The 22,026-nt window shown below is 47.3% G+C and overlaps 12 protein-coding genes across 12 annotated transcripts; 5 read left to right on the top strand and 7 right to left on the bottom strand.

The window, feature by feature from the left end:
• Positions 1–1,380: 1,380 nt before the first annotated feature.
• On the top strand, positions 1,381–1,644 carry N7537_005680 (uncharacterized protein; the record flags this gene model as incomplete). The annotated part of the gene is made up of 1 exon (XM_056896737.1): positions 1,381–1,644. One exon carries the CDS (start codon positions 1,381–1,383, stop codon positions 1,642–1,644), a length of 264 nt encoding a protein of 87 aa, XP_056752522.1.
• An 827-nt stretch (positions 1,645–2,471) lies between these two features.
• On the bottom strand, positions 2,472–6,080 carry N7537_005679 (DEAD/DEAH box helicase; the record flags this gene model as incomplete). Its single annotated transcript, XM_056896736.1, has 2 exons — positions 2,472–4,278; positions 4,339–6,080. 2 exons carry the CDS (start codon positions 6,078–6,080, stop codon positions 2,472–2,474), a joined length of 3,549 nt encoding a protein of 1,182 aa, XP_056752521.1.
• A 130-nt stretch (positions 6,081–6,210) lies between these two features.
• N7537_005678 (uncharacterized protein) lies at positions 6,211–6,765 on the bottom strand (the record flags this gene model as incomplete). Its single annotated transcript, XM_056896735.1, has 1 exon — positions 6,211–6,765. The coding sequence occupies one exon, from the start codon at positions 6,763–6,765 to the stop codon at positions 6,211–6,213; it is 555 nt and encodes a 184-aa protein (XP_056752520.1).
• Positions 6,766–7,251: 486 nt separating this feature from the next.
• N7537_005677 (uncharacterized protein) lies at positions 7,252–7,783 on the top strand (the record flags this gene model as incomplete). Its single annotated transcript, XM_056896734.1, has 2 exons — positions 7,252–7,341; positions 7,442–7,783. The coding sequence occupies 2 exons, from the start codon at positions 7,252–7,254 to the stop codon at positions 7,781–7,783; spliced, it is 432 nt and encodes a 143-aa protein (XP_056752519.1).
• Positions 7,784–8,347: 564 nt separating this feature from the next.
• Positions 8,348–9,946, top strand: N7537_005676 (glutathione synthase; the record flags this gene model as incomplete). The annotated part of the gene is made up of 2 exons (XM_056896733.1): positions 8,348–8,649; positions 8,704–9,946. 2 exons carry the CDS (start codon positions 8,348–8,350, stop codon positions 9,944–9,946), a joined length of 1,545 nt encoding a protein of 514 aa, XP_056752518.1.
• Positions 9,947–10,120: 174 nt separating this feature from the next.
• On the bottom strand, positions 10,121–10,369 carry N7537_005675 (uncharacterized protein; the record flags this gene model as incomplete). The annotated part of the gene is made up of 1 exon (XM_056896732.1): positions 10,121–10,369. The coding sequence occupies one exon, from the start codon at positions 10,367–10,369 to the stop codon at positions 10,121–10,123; it is 249 nt and encodes an 82-aa protein (XP_056752517.1).
• Positions 10,370–10,589: 220 nt separating this feature from the next.
• On the bottom strand, positions 10,590–11,890 carry N7537_005674 (Aldolase-type TIM barrel; the record flags this gene model as incomplete). Its single annotated transcript, XM_056896731.1, has 2 exons — positions 10,590–10,676; positions 10,754–11,890. The coding sequence occupies 2 exons, from the start codon at positions 11,888–11,890 to the stop codon at positions 10,590–10,592; spliced, it is 1,224 nt and encodes a 407-aa protein (XP_056752516.1).
• An 878-nt stretch (positions 11,891–12,768) lies between these two features.
• On the top strand, positions 12,769–14,662 carry N7537_005673 (bestrophin family protein; the record flags this gene model as incomplete). Its single annotated transcript, XM_056896730.1, has 7 exons — positions 12,769–13,020; positions 13,125–13,272; positions 13,331–13,415; positions 13,479–13,604; positions 13,665–14,014; positions 14,067–14,240; positions 14,304–14,662. The coding sequence occupies 7 exons, from the start codon at positions 12,769–12,771 to the stop codon at positions 14,660–14,662; spliced, it is 1,494 nt and encodes a 497-aa protein (XP_056752515.1).
• A 655-nt stretch (positions 14,663–15,317) lies between these two features.
• Positions 15,318–15,879, bottom strand: N7537_005672 (uncharacterized protein; the record flags this gene model as incomplete). The annotated part of the gene is made up of 2 exons (XM_056896729.1): positions 15,318–15,657; positions 15,734–15,879. The coding sequence occupies 2 exons, from the start codon at positions 15,877–15,879 to the stop codon at positions 15,318–15,320; spliced, it is 486 nt and encodes a 161-aa protein (XP_056752514.1).
• A 184-nt stretch (positions 15,880–16,063) lies between these two features.
• Positions 16,064–16,465, bottom strand: N7537_005671 (DUF167 domain-containing protein; the record flags this gene model as incomplete). The annotated part of the gene is made up of 2 exons (XM_056896728.1): positions 16,064–16,228; positions 16,310–16,465. The coding sequence occupies 2 exons, from the start codon at positions 16,463–16,465 to the stop codon at positions 16,064–16,066; spliced, it is 321 nt and encodes a 106-aa protein (XP_056752513.1).
• Positions 16,466–16,778: 313 nt separating this feature from the next.
• On the bottom strand, positions 16,779–17,479 carry N7537_005670 (uncharacterized protein; the record flags this gene model as incomplete). The annotated part of the gene is made up of 3 exons (XM_056896727.1): positions 16,779–16,874; positions 16,944–17,238; positions 17,349–17,479. 3 exons carry the CDS (start codon positions 17,477–17,479, stop codon positions 16,779–16,781), a joined length of 522 nt encoding a protein of 173 aa, XP_056752512.1.
• A 2,085-nt stretch (positions 17,480–19,564) lies between these two features.
• N7537_005669 (uncharacterized protein) lies at positions 19,565–20,919 on the top strand (the record flags this gene model as incomplete). The annotated part of the gene is made up of 3 exons (XM_056896726.1): positions 19,565–20,058; positions 20,113–20,434; positions 20,488–20,919. 3 exons carry the CDS (start codon positions 19,565–19,567, stop codon positions 20,917–20,919), a joined length of 1,248 nt encoding a protein of 415 aa, XP_056752511.1.
• Positions 20,920–22,026: the final 1,107 nt, after the last annotated feature.

Raw genomic sequence — 22,026 nt, 5'->3', positions numbered from 1 at the left:
GGATATGGGACTCCCTCATCAATCAGTCTACGTCGGCGAGATCTCGGCATTGGTATTGGAGAAAGTAGGGTCCGTTAGATTAGGCGGGCAGTATCTATCGAGTATTAGTCTCTTTTTCCATGAGGTGAAAGAATCAAGCTTTTGGTTGCGAGTCAAGCATATCGACAACATTTATATTAGGCATCAGGTAGAACACTGAAATTTGAAACCGGAAGATATACTGTATGTGACTATCCAAGGCAGTCAAGCAATCATTGGGACCAAACTACATTGTTAGATATAGACTACATAAGCTCTGGTAACATGAGGGTCACGGGGAGACACCCAGGTACCCGCGTACCTTCCCGATAGGCGCCTTCCCTTTTGGGCCAATACTCGTCACCCCAGTTTCCCCATTACCTTAGGTCACTGAGAAATATAAATACCGTCCCCTTCCCACTTCTCTCTTTTCTTCTTCTTTCTTCCTTCTTCAACGCTCCGGGCTCACATTGCACATCGTGGTTCTGTTGTCCGAAGGTTATCCTGAGGGCACCGGTGATCTTTGATGCGGTCCAGTTAAGGCTGAAACTGGGCTAGGGCCTCAGTCCTAGTTCAATGGCACGAAGCATGTCGGGCGAACGGTCTGAAAGTAGCTCTAGGGGAACCATTAGGGAACTCCTTGGGAACTTCATCGGGCCCTCTTCACCTCACCTCTGTGGATACAGACTGTACTTTTCTGGGTTCTCCATTGACATTGGGAGCTGAACATCGTAGCCCCCTCCTCTTGCCATCCCTTCCTTTCCCTTCCCTTCCCTTCCCTTCCCTTCCCAGCTGCACGGGTCCTGTGTGCGGCACCTGAACAAGACTTGCACCTTTACGCGGTGTTCAGGATGAGTAGCCTCTCTGGTGAAACCAAGCAAGTCCTCGTTATCTAGAACTGCAATAGAACAATACATTTATTCAATATGCACTGTGCTTTTATAAATGCTTCTACGGTAACCTATGGACTGGTGGTTTGACATGTGTAAACAATTTTGGCTTGAGATAAATACAAAGCGCTTGATGGTGCCTTCTTAGGTACGCGTTCAAAATTTGTGCGTCAAACCTGTCTACAGGCCTATGGGCTCCCCATCTTTCATGTCAAGCTCCTGTCTCTCCACACTTGTCTTTTAAAACACCCGTTGCCACAAACAAACTGACATATCAACATACACCTGAGCTCTCTTATCTCTCTTACATAACAGTGAGTGTCCACAAGTATTGGTCAGTCCCTTCTCTATTCAACCAGTCTCAAACTCCTGAATTTTGGTACCTCGACAAGCATCTCCATGTGAGAACCTATTAACCTTGGATATCATAGCCAACGAACCTTTCTATCCTTCGCAAATTACAACAAATAGAATGGCCTTTCCACGCCGTTTTGGCTGGCTCGCCAGACCCTCGTTATTTGCTACTCCTCGGCAGTCCCAACTGAGCCCGGGCAAGACAGGACAGCTGGTGATGTACGAAATCACTTCCGAGATGCAGTGCCTGCTGTTCGACCGGCTGCGGTGGTGCTCTGAGATGGACTTTATGTGCGGATACCAATATACATGGGGCCTTCCTGATCAGCGCTGGACCGAGGATGTAGAACAGTTCTATCGAGAGAACGAGGCAGCACGTTAAGTGCATGACTTTGTTGAGTCAACTCCACTCGTTGCTTGGTTGTTGACACTTGCTAACTTGAGTTCTTATTACAGCCAAGCCCTGGTCAGACTCGACACCCACCCCACCCTCCAAACAGCCCTTCGAAAAACGAGAAACGAGAAACTAGAAACCAAGGAACGAACCCAACCCTAATCAAATTTAATTTGAAGTATCTATAGGCACAATTGCCTCCTGTTTCCTAGAATCACAAATCAAATCTTGCTATCACTCTATCACTCCAGTTTACTACTAGGAAAAGCGTTATGAAATAATCGTACATATCATTGCCTACATACACTTGGGTACCACTCAAACAAAAACAGAAAAAGAATAACAAAAGAAGAGCACACCAGAGAAAACTTACAGTCCGATGGATTCGAGAATAAAACATCCAAGTTTCAATTCATCTTCCACAGAGTGCTGTTCTTGAAGTGTCAAATGGTCTTCTGGGTTGACTCCGTCACCACAAAGCTTTATACTAAAAATCGAGTCAGCACATTCATTGTCTCATCATCCATGGATCCCTTGCGAATGCAGTTTCATCAATTCCGCCTTTGTAGGAACTCTCTTCCCAAGGAAGGGAGTAATATCACCAAATGCCTGATTAGCTCCTTATTAACAAGTGTTTATGTTCATATTCAAAACCTTGACTGCATACATAGAACAGGACTAGCCCATATCAAGTCTACATTTACTTGGGGAATGATCACAAAATACTTATTCATTGCCTATGGCTCAACAATTACAGAGAGGGTATCACTCAAACAAAAACAGAAACAAAAGAAGACTAGAAAATTCAAGGGAATTTATTGCTGTCCATCCATGGCAGTAACGTGCATGCGCCTGAGGCGCAGCTCATCCTCCACCGACTGGCGTTCCGACGCCGTCAGACGGTCTTCAGGGTCCACCTCCTCCGCCGAGAGCTTCACGGCGAGAATGAAGTTAGCACACCCAGACGATCTCAGTCGGCTCATCATTTCCGGGTCTTGCGCAAGAGCTAGCTCGTCAATTCCTCCACCCTGCGAGCTGGTGGTGCAAGGGACTAGATATGGGTCTTCGTACTTGGATCCTTTCCGGACCAGGTTTTTCTGGTCAACAATACGGTAGGCAAGCTGGCTTTTGAAGAGATTTTTCGCGTGCAGCTTTTCTTCAAAGGTGCCACCGGCGATCATGCGATACACATAAACGGGCTTTTTCTGCCCAATGCGATATGCACGGCCAGTTGCTTGTGCCTCCCATGTGGGATTGAACAGGAAATCAAATATGACAATCCTATTCGCGCCCTGAATGTTCAAGCCGACACCGCCAGCACGGGTTGAAATAAGACACACATGGGTGTTCGGATCGTTGTTGAAAATGTCAATTCGCTCAGGACGTCCAGCCGGGCCCACATTGCCTTCGATGAGGCAATGATTCATCTGCGCTCTGTGCATCAATTCTGCCAGGTAATGCAACGTTGGAATACTGGACGAAAACACTAGGACCTTGTCGCCAAGTGCAATTGCCTGGTTGACAATCTCATTGAGTATCGCCACTCGGCTGGATAGACTGGGGTCCAGCAAATCAGGAACCCCGTCCAACAGACTTTCCATTTCAGATGACACCACACTGGAAGGGATTTTCTCTTGGGCGGGCATATTCAAGCCGAGATGCGTACCATCTTCATCATTGCTGGAACTTTGTTGATGGCGAGAGGCATTTTTAACATCTCGAGTTTCCAGCTGTGCCTTGAACAGGGCGGGGTGGATACAGCAGAGCTGTAAGAGGTTCAAGAAGGACATAAGTTTCGTGCTCGCAACCTTGCACTTTCCTTCTATCAGATCATCAACAAAGAGATTGTACACAGTTTTTTGAAACCTTGTCGGCTCGAAATAAATGGAGAACTCGTATTTCCGTGGCAATTCGGCTATGAGTACAGACATGTCCATCCGCTGTACCTTTGGGTTGATGATCGCGAGAAACAGCTCCTGGCGCTGAAGGGCTTCTCTTCGCTCAAACCTGGTGCTTCCAATATGCGAACCATTTTCGATGGTTTTTATGAACTTGTCATTGAAATCTGCAAATGTTCCGAGGTATTGAGGGGCAACCCAATCGACCATCCAGTAGTAATCTTCCAAACTATTGGATATCGGAGTTCCAGTGAGGGCAATCCGTTTCCGGGTGCGCAAGCGGGAGGCGGCCTCGGCAATCTGGCTTTCATGGTTGCGTAAATTCTGAGCTTCGTCAACCACAACAAGAGTTGGGCTATTCAACACCCAACTCTTGACATTTTCGTTGACCGATTGTTGTGCCTGCTCCTCGTTCTTTTCTGCTTTCTCCTTGACAAGGTTGCGAAAGATGTTGTAGCTGAGGATCAGTATACCACCCTCATTATTCCACGCGCAAATCTCTTCGGTTCGGTCAACGGTCTGGTTTTTTGCCGGAATAGACCGAATCTTGCCAAGTTTGTGGTTCTTTGGGGACCACAATGCAAACTCATCGCGCCAGTTCTGAATCAGCGCTGCTGGACACAATAACAGGGTTTTGGACTCTCGCAATTCCTTCGGAATCTGGCCACGAACAGCCGGGTCTTGCGATGCTCCGGCTGCTGACATTGTTACTAGAAGTGAGATCCTATTTAGGAGTTAGTTTAGTTCTGATGAGGCGGTCAATATCACGATGATCATAACTTACACTTGCATGGACTTGCCCAGCCCCATGGTATGGGCAAGCAAACACCCTTCTTCTCGATTGTTCTGGATGATTTCTCGAAACATGAACTGTATACCAGAGAGCTGGTGCTCTTTGACATATTTTCCGATGTATGGGTCCAGGTAGATGACGGGCTCCTGGAAAGAAACCGGTTTCAAAGCTGTATTAGACTGTGATTCAAGGAGGACCCGTTTGTCCTGATCTTGCTGGTTCTTTCGGTGCTGACCCTCCTCCTGGGCCCGAGTCAGGGTGATCGGTCTCTTTCGCTTGGACGTCTGGTGCCCAATGGGGCTCTGTTCATGGGGTTTGACACGAGACGACAAATTCAACCATTTTCTGTATCCCTTGAGAAGATCATTCAAGCATTCAAAGAATGGTTTGAATTGATCTTCATCGAGGTCCTCTCCGATCGCCATGAGTGCAGCCTTGACTTCTTTTGCCGTAAAGGCGCCATGGGGGATTCGGATAACATTGATCCACGACACGAACAAGGCTGTCATTAACATTGCAGAATGGCTCTCTTCGGGGTCCATTCCCTCGATCACCGATAAATCGTCAGACATGTGTTTCAGCGCATCTTGAGTATTTTCTCGATAGACACAGGGCATGTAAGACCTCAGAAACCTATAAAGTTGGGTGATCCGGATTTTCGGCAGACCTGTGAGGGCCTTCGCTACCAGGCGAATTCGGTTTCCATTCTCTTCAATGGTTGCCCACATCATGGGATAGACATCGTCAAAAATGCACACGATCTCATCAGTTTCACTGCCGTTGTCGCTCGCCAAGTCCGCGGACTCGTGTGTGTTGAGGTACACCGGGTTCACGGGGTCGGTATTTGCCTCCGTCTGACCCTCTGCTTCACACTCCTTCGAGGGCAACGCCACGTCCTGGTCAAAGGGCAGAGTTGCCATCGGCATCAGTGGTGAAGTTTGATTATTTCGGTGGACGCTATTTTCCTTCAGACGGCGCCTCTTGGCGGCTGGGGGCTCGTAATTCTCATCTTTGTAGAAAAGATGACTGAGGTCCTCGTCTGAAGAGGAGTCATGGAACGGTCCATATTGATGATCTGCGCGAGAACGTGGCTCCTCCTGATCCTGTGAAGCTTGGTCCTCTTCAGAATCAAAACTGTCTTCAATATCAGAACTGGAGGCAGGATAGATACTGTGTTCCGATTGTTCCGGAGGTCCATCAGTGTCATGCATGAGATCCCAATCCGAACCCAGATTCTCCTCTTCGGTATCATGAACTGAATCTGAATCCGAATCCAGAGTCTCTTCGCCGTCCGAATTCACATTGGGCTTTTCTGGTCGCGGGGTGCGTGGATGACGAGCAATTTTTGCCGGTGGGCTAGCTTTTTCAAGAACGGAAAGCTTCCATTGATCCAAGCAAATATCAATGACAGTGGGGTCTAGGCATGCACATGCTTGAAGTAAGGACAAACGCGAGGAGTGTTGTGCCTCAGCTAGTGCTTTGCGGAGGGCTTGACGCCGTTTCTCCAGGTGGGAGAGCCGTATCGAAATTTGGCTTTTCATGCTCGGAAACTTTTGGCCTCTGACCCATATTTGAAACCCTTTCGACTGCTCTTTCGGTAATCGAATTTCGATGAACTGGCTGTTCCGCGAATTAATGTATTCATCGACGATTTCATTAAATTCAGCATCTCCCAGGATTCCCGACGTACCCGGGAGAGTGTCCGGGCGGGATTGCCCCTCATCCTCTTCCATTTCCTCGCGAGTCTCTGTATCATATTCAGATTCGGAGTTGGATTCTCCAAGAAGTGAGAGCACATCCGCATCGTTTGGGGGATAAGCCTTTACAAGATGATCATAAAAGGCATCGTTGCCGTAGGTGGGATTAGGAGCAAGTTGTTGATGAGGTGAACGTGGTTCCAGGAGAGAAAAATGGGGGAGGTCGTTCGATGATTGTGGTCTCCATCCGGCGCGGTTTCTTTTTCTCTGTTTGGGCCGGTGAAAGGGCATCAAGAAGAGGGTTGGGATTAGTAGCATCATCGGGAGTGGTGGGGTTGATAGGATTATCAAGAGATGTGTTGGAGTCAATGATATCGAGAAGAGGTTCTGGTGAAAGTTCATCTTCGCTGAGAAGTGCTTTGGGAGCCCGCTGTTGCTGTTGCTGTCGCGCCTGGAACTTCGGCGATCGTCGCTGTAACCATTTTTTGGCTTGCATGAGATACTGGCGGTGCGCAATAACTTTGATTCCCAATTCTTTCACATAGTGGTCATTGAAAAGGAGAAAACCTGAGCCTGAGATCATATTTTCCCGGAGGGAGATCTCCAAAGCCACAAGATCTGGGCAAGCCAAATTATAAGACCACTGTCCCGGTTTGTCACGACAGAGAAAAGTGACAAGCTCATCGACTGTCCAGTCTTGAGGGTCTTTGCTTGAAGACATGTTTACTCGGGGGGCCTGTACTGGGTTAACAAGCAGTTCAGATGTACCAGGCACGCATTTGTCTCAAGGATGCGACTGGGCGAGAGGCAAGCTTTGAATAAATACAGGTTTTACTTACCGTGCCAAGGCCCCCAATGCAAGTCAAAGGTGAAGCCAGTATAGAATCAAGTATGAGTTCAATCAGTAATGACAATGAAGGATGAGCTAATGGTATGCCAAAACAATAAACGAGGGATACGGGGTTAAAAGAAAGAGTTTGGGTGAGAGGGGAAGGGAGAAGAGAAGAGAAGAAAGAACAGAAAAGAGCGGGGGACCTCAATTATAAGAAACCACATCCACAACCCCCTCCTCCTTCCCAATCTGTGTTCTACGTGAAGTTCTTTTTTTGTGCCAGTATTTCAATAGGCGGTGAGTTATTTAGGCTAGAACAGGGCCACGGGACATCTGGGCGGTGTCACGTCAGGACGGGCCCTTGTCTAATCCAACATGACCCCGCAACGCCTTCTAAAGCTGACCCTCGCACACCATCGGAACCCAGATGCCTCCGAGGAAGCATGCCACCGCTTCATCACAGAGGTGTATATCCCTAAAGCAGTGGCGATTCATCAACGCCATAAGTTACAGGGCTATAGCTAAGTAAGTCACCATTCTATTACAATATAATCCCCCCAAATAGCAGTCAAACCTAATATGCAAAAAACACTTCTCCCCAACGCCAGTGCGGAATGTATTGAGCACCGCGTGCGAGCGTCTGCAAAACGGCTGGACAGTCGACACCCACGACTCGACCGTGGAGTTTTACTTCCGCGACATCGCGGACTTGGTGACTGTGTCCACCGACCCAGATTTCATTGCTCTGCAGGCAATCGAAGCGCCTTATATCAGCAAGGAGGGTGTAGTCGCCCAACTTGGATGGGTGGAAACCTACATCGCGGATCAGCAGGTGGTGAACTTGGTTGATGGGAAGTCGCAGTATCAGAGCTATGAAGAGGCGTCTTCTATTGAACTTACGCTGTGAAAATGTTGTTTTTTTAAGCAAATCTTCGAACCTTGCTAGTGCAGGGTTTTATTATAGGAACTCCGTCCGATGATATATTTTATAAATAAAGGAAAGGATGGGGTATCCGTATTAAATATCGAATATACGCCGATAGGCCTAGATTACCCTTCCTTGTATAAAAATAGCTATATATTCATGGTAGACCTTCGGGGTATACCACGAGGAAGAATTGTAAGTAATGGGTTTTCAATTGATTATAAGTAAGACAATGTAGTAATGATGAAAGATGACTGGTGGAGAGAGTGGTACTGGGAAGGTTTTAAAAACAGATTATTAGAGGTGAAGGGGCTGGTGGAGATAAGATAAGCGATGATCACGTGATTAAATGGACCACCAGTTGTCCCGGCGTTCTATAGTGTGTTTCTGCCTCAGGCGTCAATAAATGCCCCGCCAATTACAAATCCCCAGAATTCCTCAGAAGGTTGTCCCGGAGCCTCGGTGAGGTTGGAATATTTGCAAAGTCTACGCAACTTGGGAAGGTCGTTAAGTACCCTAGTAAATCAATTCCTGTTCATTATCAATATGGCAGAATCAATCTATTCAAACTATCCACCAGACCTGTCCCCAGCTCAACAAAAGTTTCTGGTCACATCTGTGAAAGACTGGGCTATTCAAAATGGTCTTGCTGTTCGACCATCCCCAGCAATTATCCCAGCTGGAGCAGATTCAAATGGCGTGCTGGCTACAAATGCGCCAGTGACATTGTTCCCCAGTCCGTTCCCCAGAGCTTGCTTCGAGGAAGCGACTGCTCTCCAAGAGATCTACAACGAACTTTATGCTATGATTACATGCAATGAAGAATGGCTGGGGAAGATCGTGGAAGGGTAGGAACATGTCTGCTCTGGCACAGTTCATTGCTAATTATTGGCTATTTACAGGCTCATTGAAGTTGATGACTTTGTCTCGAACTTGTGGAAGGTTCATCTGGACGTGCGAAAGGAGGGATATGTTCAAAACCTGTCACTGGGCCTTTTCCGATCCGACTACATGGCCCATGTTCTACCTACAGGTCTTCCGGCTCTAAAACAGGTTGAATTTAACACCATCTCGTCATCGTTTGGAGGACTTTCAGCTCTTGTGCGAAAAATGCACACCGAGCTTCTTGCCTCGCCGCCGGGTTCATCAATCAATTATCCGCCCCATTCTCTACTGCAATCCGGGGTTCCGCCTGAAAACACCGCAGTGGAAACCCTCTCGGCAGGTTTGGCAGCAGCCCATGAGGCCTACGGAGTGTCCAAGTCCACCCCGGCCCTCCCTCTTTGTGTTCTCTTTGTAGTCCAGGAGACAGAGCGAAACGTTTTTGATCAGCATGCACTTTCGACACAGCTCAAGGCAGTTCACAACATTCCAGTCTTCCGTGTGGCCAGCGTCGATGTCTTGGATCAAACATCCATTCCCAGCTCAAACTCCTCGCGGCCGTTGTTGTACCAGCCCCCTCACTCTCCCGACTCAACCTTCGAAGTAACAACTGTTTATCTTCGGGCCTACTATGCACCAGACGAATACAAATCCAGCCGTGATTGGCAGGCCCGAACTCATCTGGAGCGCTCTGCGGCGATCAAGTGTCCGACGGTGCTCAATCAGCTATCCGGCTGCAAGAAAGTCCAGCAGGTCTTAGCAGAGCCGACAGGACCAGATCATCTTTCAAGCTTCTTGAAGGGCATTGAAACTACGCTTGTTGAAAGAGTTCGGGATACCTTCGCCCCGCAATATGACCTGTCGGTCAACAGTCAAGGTCGCGATCTAGCCCTCAATCCAGATACAGCCCTGAACCATGTGCTCAAACCACAGCGTGAAGGGGGTGGCAACAATGTCTACAAATCCGATATTCCAGGCTTTTTACGGTCCATTCCAGAATCTGATTGGAGAGGCTGGGTGCTTATGGAACTCATCAACCCTGCAGCCAATGCCCAGAATGTTGCCTTACGGAATGACGGCGAGGTCATTCGGGGGGACGTCATCTCTGAGCTTGGTGTTTATGGTACAATTCTTTGGGAGAATACTGGGAAGGTTTTACACAATGAGCAAGGCGGGTATCTGTTGAGAACTAAAGGGAAAGAGGTGAATGAAGGTGGCGTTGCCGCAGGATTTTCCAGCTTGGACAGTGCTCTTTTGTTCTAGGGAACACATCTGACATTTACAATATCCATGATTCATATATCGCATACATAGACGGAATTTCCAAATTGAGAACAATCGCAGGAGCTTTGAATCAATTCCACCGTGTTAGGATCATCCATAGTTCTTATTGCATTACAGAGTAATATCCACGGGGCACAAAGCTGTTAGTCATTCTCAAGACGCACAACTGCAGTGGCCTCTCCCACGGGCCCAGTCTAGCGGCGTCAAAATATACCCGCCGCCAGATATTCGGTTGGTAGCATCCACGCTGAAACGACAATACCCAACATACAGCCTGCCATTTGCATTGTACTTGGTATCCAGGCAAGCCAGTGGGGTTGCAGGATCGGGATCGGCTCCACGGTCCAAAACCGACAGGACCAGACGAGCCAGGTAGGAAGGCAAAACGAAACGAGGTGACATGGGGATGGGGCGAGACAAAGGGACGAAGGGAGACAGTCCTCGTATAGAATATGGAATTTGAAAAAGAAAGAAAAAAGCGGCGAGGCCGTCTTAAGAGTCGTTTATTCTAACCAAATTGCGCAGAGATACGAAGCATATCTGGAGGCAGGCTAAATGCAGAGCAAAGTCTACGATAGTAATCCAATATATCTTTCTTTCTCGGCTAATTGCCATATTCCCACTACAGTTTTGGCCGGCTGTTTGTCCGACGGCCTTCGAGGCCAGATGGCCCGTCGTAGATCTGTGTCTCTACAAGTCGAGTGTTTATCTGGACGAATATATTGGTCAGTTCACTTGTAGTCGAAGACTCCGAACTGTAAGGCTGGGACACATATGCAGACGTACGTGTTGTTTTCCAAGTTCATCAACATTCTTCACCCCCAGAAGTCGCATGCATGTTTTGGTCTCGTCGGTCAAAACTAAGCTGTCAGTAAATCCTTCGCAGACCCAGGTTTCGCTTATCATACTTTGCAATGTCCTCTTTACGCCGTCTACTCCTCCGGCGCCCAAGCCCCAGAGCGCAGCTCTTCCTATTCCAACACCTCGTGCACCCAAACAAAGAGCCTTCACCACATCGGTTCCCCTCTTGATCCCGCCGTCGACCCATACCTCAATCTTATCGAAAACCTCGGGGCAGTATTTTCGGATTTCGAGCAGGGTGTGGACAGCAGGAGGGGCCGTGTCAAGAGATCGACCACCGTGGTTCGAAAGGATGATTCCTTTGACTTGGGGCGTATATTGTGTGGCAATGTACGCATCCTCGTGTGTTTGAATGCCCTTCAGAACAACCGGAAGATCGGTGTGTTTTGCCAACCACGCGAGGGTCTCTGTCCATGTGAGAGAAGGATCCATTCCCTTGAATACTGGGTCTCCACTCTGGATGATTGGCGCCGTGTCATTGCTGTCACCCTGATATGGAGCCTCGGAGCCGATGACGTTGCCGCTGCGTTCGTCGTCCTCTCTTTTCCCGGTCACGGGGGAATCCAGTGTCAGAGCAATAAATTTAATTGCACTCAATTTATTGATTCGAGCCAGCATTCGTTCGCTCTTGGTGCGATCGTGCTGCACATACAGTTGCCAGCCAAATACTTGACCTGGGGTGGCGCCCTCAACAATCTGCTCGGGCGTCATTGACGCACTATTTGAAATGATCTGCAAAGCACCGAAGCTGCGACATGCTTCTGCGATTCCAGCTTCCCCAGAAGGGTGCCCTAGCCGGGCCATAGCTGCTGGGGAAACATAAATTGGGATAGAGACATGGTTGTCTAACAATTTAGTGTTTAAATCGCATTCCTTGCAGTCCACAAAGACCTTTGGTCTCAATTGGATGGAGCGAAAGGCCTCGGTGTTTTTGTGTTTGCTGATCTTGTCGTCGGATGCCGAATAATAATAGGCCCACGCCTTTTTGTTCACTATTCTAGTGGCGGCGTCTTCAATCTCATCTAAATTGAGCAATGTCTCAACTGATTTGTGTTCACTCATTTTCCCTATGGTTTCCTTCCGACTCAAGTGGGAAAAACGCCGAGAGGCTGAGCGGGAAATCAGGGGTACATTGCCGGATCCTTTTTCTTTTTTGGGATTAGCGTCTAAGCCGTCAACCCCCAATTTGGAACTTAATATACGAGGGAATCCGTATACTACGGACTATTCCGTATATTAATATTAAATATAGATTTGGAGTCTTATGAGGTTATGGCCTTTGAACAGTTAGGATCTAAAACCAATATTGAGACCAAATACTGGTTAATTCTATTCCCAATTCATGGCCTAAGGAGAGAGAGAGTACATACATTAGAGCACTTAGAATAGGGACTCTGCAAATGACGACATCTGATTAATACACCTGGGCATGCACATGCTGTTTCAAGTTTTCTCCTTCCCTTTTTCTCCGGATTTTTTTTTTTTTCTTCTGCACACAGGTCTGCTGCACGGGCTTGGATCGAGAATCCGTACCCAATCGTGATTCGGACGATTCGCGAGTAATTCCCCATTAAATCGCCAATAGAAAGACTAACCAAAATTTCCCCTGAAGGGCTAAAATTAAACGTGCGGACGTGTCCGTCCACCCCACTCCGGTCTAGATGCCGTTAAAACGGCCCCTGTCAGGTCAAATGTCAAATGGCCCGTGTTCCACTGTTTCACTTTTCACTTTTCACTTTTACTTCCCCTTCTTTTTTTTTTACCTTTTTTTACCTTTTTTGTTTTTTCTTCCGTTACTCTTCTTTATTTTACTTTCGCTTGTACATTTTCTTTCTCATTAAATCTGTTGAGATCAGAACCGGCCAAGTTCCGGCTTCATCCACCTTCTTTTCTTCCTTTCTTCTTTTTCCCTTTTCATTTCTAACTTTGATCGTCTCACAATGACCGACGGCCACAGTGCCCCTGCAGCTGATGCTCCAGCTCCAACAGCGGCAGCAGACTGCACTGCTGCGCCAGTTCCAGCAGATGTACGCTCGCATGCCCACCATCAGGCACCGACCCATGACAAGGAGCAGGCCTCCTCCATTGGCCGTATTACCCCTCGACCAACGTTCTTGGAACATCTGGCTACCTCGCGAGACTCGCAATTCCAGTTTGATCGACGGGATTCGAGCGAATTGGACCGGTACTTTGTAAGTCAATGCTATTGCGAGATAATCTAGATAGATGAACAGATGGATAGAAACACGGTATAGGATAATAGATTGGGAGGCTAACATACATCTTCTTGGTCTAGCATGGCCCCCGAAACATGGAAAAGCATTCCAAATGGCCTATCATGATGCGAATGCACGGCAGCGTCATGCCAAAGATGATCATGCCGCTTTTGACGGTCGTTATTTGGTCGACCGCTATTACTGTCTTTTCGCGATTTGTCCATAACAGTGAGTAGTCCCCAATGGATCAAGAAACCGGTTAGAATTACATACTAACTCGAACAAGTTGGTATCAACAATATTCTACTCACCGTGCTGGGTTTCGTGGTGGGTTTGGCTTTGTCATTCCGCAGCTCAACTGCATATGAGAGGTATACCATTGCCTCCTTCTTAGCTTCAACTCGAGCCACATGCTAACCCGGTTTGTGCTACAGATGGGCAGACGGGCGCAAATATTGGGCCCAGCTCATTCAAACGTCTCGCAACCTCTCACGTACAATTTGGATCAATACCGGCGAGAGAGAAGGTGAAGAAGGAAAAGATGACATGTTAAGAAAACTGTACGCGATACCCAAGGGAAGTGTATCTTGGTTTCGTTGATTCTAACTGGCTCTGTCTAGCTCCGCGATGAACCTCATTTTGGCCTTCGCCGTCTCCCTAAAACACAAGCTCCGCTTCGAGCCCGATATCGCATACGAAGATCTGGCTGGCCTAGCTGGACACCTTGACACTTTTGCCCGTGATGCCCACGACCGCATGGTTGTCAACCCTCCGCCTAAATCTATTTGGAAATCTGCAGGAGAGTACCTCGGTGTGTCCTTCGCCGAGTCAAACCCTCGGAAGTATATCAAGCGGTCTAAGAAGCCTCTTGGACATTTACCCTTGGAGATCCTCAACCATCTGTCCGCATATATCGATTCGTGTGTAGCCAACGGTACTTTGGTTTCAACCCTGCACCAGGGACAAGCTAGTAAGTCTTCGACCCCCTATCTTGTGGTGCTCCCACTCTAACCCAACAACAGTCACTATGCTGTCCACCTTGAATGAGGTCTTGACTGGCACAGAACGTGTCCTGGACACCCCCTTGCCTACCGCATACAGCATTGCCATTGCCCAGATTTCGTGGATTTACATCCTAGTACTTCCATTCCAGCTCTACAACGCCTTGACATGGATCACCATCCCAGCATCAATCGGTAAGACGCACTGGATCATCTCCCTTACACAAGTACGAGAGCAATTCTAACAACCCCCTGTAGTGGCTGCCTATATCATCCTCGGCTTGGCTACAATCGGCAGTGAAATTGAGAACCCCTTCGGTCAAGATGTCAATGATCTTCCACTGGACACCTACTGCCGACAGATCGCCGTGGAAATAGACATCATGACTGCCACTCCCCGACCAGATGTCGATGACTTCATGTCGCGCGCTGACAACCTCGTCCTATTCCCTCTTAGCCAGTTGGGATACCCTGACTGGAAGGAGCGGAGCGTCGAGGATATTCGTGGCGCACTTCGAACTAAGATGGTTGTCGGCCCGTCATCTGCATCTGCAACGTCAGATACATCTACAATGGTGGAAAGCGCTCGCCCCAAGACCACTGCATCATCAGTCTAATCTTCCTTGCAAATTTGTCACCAAGGGAATACAAAAGGTAATCTTTTTGGCAGAAGACGAGAATTAATTGTGCATTTAAATAAGCGGCATCAAATTGTTTGTGATAGTTGACCAGCGTGTGAGTTATGGCGTTTTCATCTGAGTCATGTTGACTCTGAATCGAACCACAAAAAAAAGAACTCCTTGCTTGTCTTGGAGTTCCGTAAATAGATTCATAGTGGCTCCCAAATCGATTCATCTTCTTATTACACACGAACATTCCAAAAGTGCTATATGTCCTCGGCCCGCTGATATAGGCCAAGTGTCTGTGTCTTATTCCGTCCCAGGAAGCGACACGACCTCAGCCTCAGGCACTCAATTGTTGCCAGACTCTCGGTATCAGACCAAGTCAATCTCGCCCCATTTAGAGCTGGCATCGTCGTCGCATGTATTCGATGGGGTTACTGCTGCAGCCCTGCAGCCACACCCATCCCATGTCACGCCACTGGTCCCGCGCAGTATGCACGACAGCACACATGAATTGCGATGGAAGTCACATGGGCCTTACTATGACCCAAGAGCAATAATTTGACAAAGAGTCAAATATATAGACTAGCCATAGTTCAGAATCGTTTCTTGTAGTACTTGCTTTGAAGCAGGAGTACAACCCCCAAACCTAGGGGACGAACAGATCAGCCCCAGATCCGGCAACCAGAGCACCTAGGAAGTTTCCCTTGGCGCAAACCCTCCATGCAACATCCCCAGAGCCCGACGAATTATTTCCGCCGCCAATCCATGAGCTCACTGCGCTCACGACGGCCGAGGCATCCTCGCGAGGAATGCGAATCCACACAATATCACGCTTCGTGGTTGATGAAGATTCATTCTCAATTTTCAGGATGTCGATCGGAATGGCCGTTCCTGTCAGGCCGAGGAATTGCGACAATGCGGAGGAGAGGTAAGTTCGTGCGGAGAGGGCATCGAGGGGTAGTGGTGCACTTCCCGGTTGGGGGATACTATCAAGGTTAACTTGATTTTCGAGGGGAAGTTTCTCCCTGAACGCGAACGAAGAAAAGTCGATGGATAGCTTACAGCTTGAGCTTGAGGTATGTCCAGGGTGGGTTGCGTGATGTGAAATGGAGAGTCTTTGGCTTTGGCTCTGGCGCTTTGCGCTTCGTAGGTTCCGTTAAAGGAGAATTCGTGTCAATTTCCATATCGCGGTGGGTATCCTCTGTCATTCTTGCTGGTTCTCTGAACTGTTCGGGGTGGTCGGAGGTTGATGTTCGGCCGGAGCTCCGCCAAAAAAAAAAAAAAAAAAAACAGTGACGGGAGTTTGCGTCACGGGATCAAAGAGTAATCGAGATGTGTCAAAAACATGAGCCAGCAAGTACGAATTAACAGGCTCCAGATTCGATGTTCACACTAGGAGTTTCGTGTCATGACAGCGGCCTTTAATATTTGTGTCGCACGCTGCAAGTATGCTGTTTCGCCGTCGTCTCCGATCTCCAGGTCGGCAACACACAAGGTTTTCTCTCGTGATTTCGCGCCGTGAATAACCTGGACGCTCGATTTTGGAACTTTGAAGATCTGATGAATGGTCAGACAAAAATTTGGGACTTTATTCCATAGACAAGACGGGTAAGAAAACACATCCAGGGTAATTCTAACCTCTGCAACGACATGCGACACTGCAATATTAGCTGCCCCGTCGCGTGGAACAGCAGCCACGGAAATCTCGACTTTATCAATTCCCACGTTTATAATACCTGTACGGCGAGCAGAGGAGTTTGGCTTTACATAGCAAGGGATGTGGAGGTTGAACATTTTGCGCGAACCCGGGGTTTTGCTTGCAACGAGGCGAAGGAAAGAATATGAGCAGGACATTTCTAGTTGCGGTCAAGTCAATATTACATATAATTGTGGAAGTGGAATGAAGAAATGTTTCAGTAAAATCAATTGAAGTAGACTAAAAAGCAATTGATAAAAGTGGCCAAGACGGTCATAGTTTAGCCCTAAATGGGGGAACTTCCCTCTCGGAAATCCACGGGAAACAACATCCCATACGAAATCAAAAAAGGAAAAATAAAACCAGCAGTAATTTGATCTCGTAGATCATGAGTTACATCTTGAGCTCCGATCAAACGTGTTCGGCGTAACGCTTATTCTCGTCGGCCATCGCATGCTTCTCCGGAACACCAGCGGTTCCGGCGGCTGCAGCATAATCTTGGGTGACCTAATAAAGTTCGAGGCAGATCGCATCTTTGCGCATTAGGACATACCTCTTAATTCACTGCGAGAGAACCTTAGTGAGTTGGTATTTAGCATGAGTTCGGGCCGGGACCCCGAACTTGTTAGTTGCAACCGCCCAGGCCATTCCAACTTCACGGTGGGACAACGGAAACACCTCGGCAGAGTAGGTGAACGGAACTGGTCCTTCGCCAGGAGAATAGAATGGGTCGAAGAGGTAGACGAAGAATGTGATCAAAACAATGTGCGCGTTACTGCTTGTGGGAATCCAGAAACAGAACCCAGCCAGGCGAACACGAAATCGATGACGCCGAACCCGAATGATGCAATAAGCTTCGTGCACCGGCCAGCTGAAAGATAGTTGAGGAGTAGAACGAGATATCATTGACTAGAAAGTAAGTATATCATTAGTCCATTTCTTCCCATGTCTTGAGGTTTGTACTTAGTTCCACACATATACTGGACGATCATCACAATACCCGAGGCTTGGACGGCACGACGCAGACGGGGCACCATGAATAATTCGACAAAACGAACAAACATGTTGTCGCTCTTGGAAAATCCCGACTCAGCAATCAACTGCTTCTCCATCTCCAGCTGGACATGAATCTGATACAGGTCTCTGGAAGCCCGTAGAGGGCTATTGCACAGACTTAGAAGAGATGCAAAGGCTTTCTTGTGGTTTTACTTGGTCATCGACCATCGTGGAGACTTGGGGCAAAGCCAGATACCAAGAAGTAATGGCACAGCTGGAATAAAGGCAGAGCCTAGCTGTAGTCGCCAAGAAATATCATCAGTGTTGGCACAATGAAGTTCGGGCACGTTCCGAGGAAGATACCAATGGCTAAAGCTGCCATAACATAGCTAGGCTGCCACGAATGTTTGTGGGTGCGTTTTCTATTGGATGATTAGCTTTAGTATGTTAGTCGTGGCTGTATGGGATGTATAGGTCAAAAGCACCTACCAGCTGAGTAAACTGGGACGGTGACTTCTTAGACTTCCTTGAGACTCATGCCAGTTCCGTGCAATGAGACGGATAAGGATCGAAGTTTGCCAAGTCCTATCCTACTCGATTGTTACTTCCGGTTGGCTAAGATCCTAAATGCGTCTGGGATGGCAGTAGCATTTGACTTCGACTTTGACGAGTGGGAAGAGGTAAAGGCTAGGGTGGGTATTCAGCTACCTGAGGATGGTGATATTGATATTGGTCAAGCTTTGTATGTTGGTCTTGAACTATGTGGTTATGCTATTGGGCGAAGGGGGTTTTAATTAACGATCATATCTATTAAGAATCTCGGATTAACTGAATATATAAGCCTGGTATTCGAGAAAGAGTCTGATCTTGTGATATATATGTGTGAATACGCGTGGTGCTCGATTAGGAAACTTAACCTTTTTCCTGATAATGAATCCGTAAACCACCCAAAGGGTTGTCGAGATATGTTTGATATTCTTTGCGAGAAGTCAGCATGCACTGTTGAAAACATGCATTTATATGAGAATTACAATCTACAACTCTCAATTTGTGTACAATTGTAAAAGGGCAAATAACCAAACGGAAAATTAGCGGGCAAACCGCTATTTTTGTTGCGGAGCTTATCTTTAGGTCAAGGCTCTTCGGTCCATCAATTCACATGTGCCAGAGGTATATATGATTCTAATACTTATCATTATTACGAGTCGGAGTTAATAGTGCGAAAGTAAAGTGGAGAACGGGAAGCCAAGAAGCCTTCCAGGGCTGTGACCCCGCATCCTCGTGGCATATGTACACATTATGTATGGAGTAGTTCCATACTATTCAATATCATCTGGTTCTATTGGGATTACTACTGGTCTTTAGCTGTTATCGTTCCATACATGAGAGATTGAAAGTCCAAATCTCATCAATGTAAGCCGAGGCTCATGCCTCCCGAGGTCGGCTTACCCCTCGGGGTCTCCGGGTTCACTTGGCATCGGTCTCCGTCGAGTACTCCGTCGAGTACTCCGTCGACAACATACACAGGATCAATTTGTTTGACTTTCCACTAAGATGCAGGGTTGCGTACCTGAAGCAAGTCAGGGGTCGCCCTCTCTCTCACGCTATCATACTTAACCTCTCACAAGCCTCGCCTGGGCAGATCATAGATCCAAAGGCACAGTGGGGCCGAAAATAGAACTAGGGGGGTTCTGGATCTACCCTATCACTGTGCAACTCCACACCAAAACCCTCGGCCGTGTTACCATTTTTGATATGGCGTGGAGTCTTGACTCGTGTTTTTGGATCTAGGACTCATATTCGTATGTTGTAGGGCCGTTTTTTCTTCCAAGGTTTTTACCTTCGTATACGTTAAACTCTGTCCTCGAATCATACATGGCTCTTTTTTCCCGGAAACTTCAAATGTTCTTTGATCTACTACTTATGGTTCTATAATGGGAATAGAAGGTATCGACCATCCCTGTACATTATATCTCCTGCATGCCTTTAGCGGGGGGTTTTATCTTTTGATCTACATATGTACGCAATATATTCATATGGGTTGGCTCTCTTCACTTTCTTCATTCCTTGATCTTCAACTTTCCTCATTGCTGGCTTGGGTTATGGCAATTCCACTTGCCTAGGCACACTTACCGATTCTATTTCATTTGCACATTAATACTCCAAATATAATTTTTCTTCTTCCTTGCACGGATGAGATTATGAGATTCCCACCAACCATCGTGGACTCATGGCCAACCCCAAACTATATCGATCCTCCCACGCGCGGGCACGGCGTCCTCATTGTGAACGTTGTCTGTCTAGCCTTGGCCTTCCTACTCGTCTCCCTCCGTCTATACACCAGGCTCTGGATCACATGCAGCGCCGGTGTAGACGATGTGCTTATTGTCGTCGGTCTGGTCTTCGCCATCGCAATGGCCATCGTCACTTCAATCGCCACTGAACAATGGGGCATGAATCGTCATATCTGGGATATTGAATCAGATCGGTTCATCGCTATCCGGAAGCTGAACCTCTGCTTCCAGCTATTATTCTTGGTGTCGTCCTGTTTCATCAAGATCTCTCTGCTGTGGTTCTGTCGACGACTCATTGGGAAGGTCAACTTCGCGGTGTATAACTGGGCGTTTATTCTGTCCATCGTTTTCGTTGGGGGTTCTAGTGTGCTGTTTATCGTTATCAGCATCTTTCAGTGCTCGTTAGTTGGCCATCTTGTGTCATGGTCTTGATACGTTGCTAATGTACCCTATAGACCTATCCGCGCATACTGGGAAATTAATACCGAGCCATACCACTGCATGGATGATGGCGCGATTGTCTTCTCCGCCAGTGTGATCAACATCTTTACCGATTTACTAGTCACAGCTCTACCAATGCCATTAATCTGGAGTCTGAAACTCCCCGCTCGCCAACGACTTGCCGTTATCTCCATCTTTGCCCTCGGTGTCGTCGTGAACGTAGCCGGCTGTGTACGAACCGTATACGTGTGGAAGAGCATGATGACTGGTTATGATGGGACCTGGCTTGGATGGCCGGGGCTGATCACTGCCGTAGTGGAACTCAGCCTGGGATTGGTAACAGACCAACACTCTCACTAATAGAGATGGTCAATGCTAATAATTAACAGATCTGCTCTTCGGCACCAGCGCTCCGACCCCTCATTGCAGCCTTCCTACCTCGCCTCCTCAGCTCAACCCGCAACATTAGCTCATCCTACAATCAACGGAGTCGCACCCACAAGCTTTGGTATTCAACTGGCCGCTCTCGAACATCCCGTCTTGTTGCTAATGACTCACACCATCCCGGTTACAACAGCGATCGATTTGAGATTATGCGCACCGTTGAGATGGAGAGCTGGACTGAGTCACGGCTCGCGGGCCATGAGAAGATGGGCCACGGTTATGATATCACATTCGATAACCACAGCCGTACCCTCAACCCTGAGGATAGCATTGATATAAAGATGAGCATGGTTCATGCCTCTCCTACGAGTGCTGGCTCCTCTGCCTCTGGGCCAAGCGATACGCATTCTCATTTCGATGATCGGCAGCCGCGTTAAATGTACTGTCTTGATACATTCTTTTATGAACATTTATGTCACTTTAGCCTGGATGATTTTATTGTGCTAGAACGGATACTTCACACAAACAACGATACACTTTAACACTACCATGACTCTAATGATGACTTCTTAAACAAATGCACAACTCACCCAAATAATTTCAACATAGAGTCACTTGCCTCCTGTAGCATGTAGAAGTGTGATATGTCTAATACGATATAGATACACTCGATGTAGATGATACATGATCTCGCGGGGCTAGTACGTTGGAGGTATACACAAATACCTCCAGGGCCATATAACTAGGTACTAACATACACCTTAGGTGTTGTTAGCGAAGTCTAGATGCAGCAAAAGTATTCATGTCAGACAAAAAAAAATGTCGTTGTCATAGAACTGAAAAACTAATCGACTAAAAAGAGTCAAGTTCAATTAAGATCAAACAAAACGATGGTTCCAGTCGACCATGGCGTTGTTAGCACCACACTAGCCAACTGGGTATATTTGATGGACACTGGCGTTTCATTGCTTGATATCCCAAAACTGATCTTTACCATACAACCAAAAAAGAAATCTCATATCAGCGCAGCATCTGACCAGCTTTATTTGACTTGCAAAAAAAAAAACATATTTTGGTCCTCGTTATTGCGGAGGCAAAAAGATGGACTCGCGGGGAATCGAACCCCGGACCACTCCCATGCTAAGGGAGTATTATACCACTAAACCACAAGCCCAATTAATTGATTGGTTGGGGAGAATACTGCATTAATTTCCAAAACGACTTTTGGTAGGTTAAGGTCAAGTCACCAACCAAATTCTATTCAGACCGGCGTAAAGAAGAAAGTCTAGATTATTATTGGTTTTTTCGATATTATATTATCCGTATTTTCATTGTAAAAAATAGGCGAGTTTTAACTTTACATTTTGTGTTTGGTAGGATCGTCCACCGATATATATATATCAAGATTATACAGGAATTTCCAGTTTGCCGAACAAACCGTGATCAATTGAACCAATTCGTCGTCAAATAAAAATGAATGAACCACAGATGTATGTACTATAAATTGCGGTGAATGCCCCCTCCTTGACCTCCGCACTTTGACC

The sequence above is a fragment of the Penicillium hordei genome (assembly GCF_028827395.1).
Source record: "Penicillium hordei strain IBT 12815 chromosome Unknown utg000003l_segment0_segment0, whole genome shotgun sequence".
NCBI classification, from domain to species: Eukaryota; Fungi; Ascomycota; class Eurotiomycetes; order Eurotiales; family Aspergillaceae; genus Penicillium; species Penicillium hordei.
The sequence above is the reverse complement of the archived record's forward strand: the minus strand, read 5'-3'. Positions and strand labels throughout refer to the sequence as shown.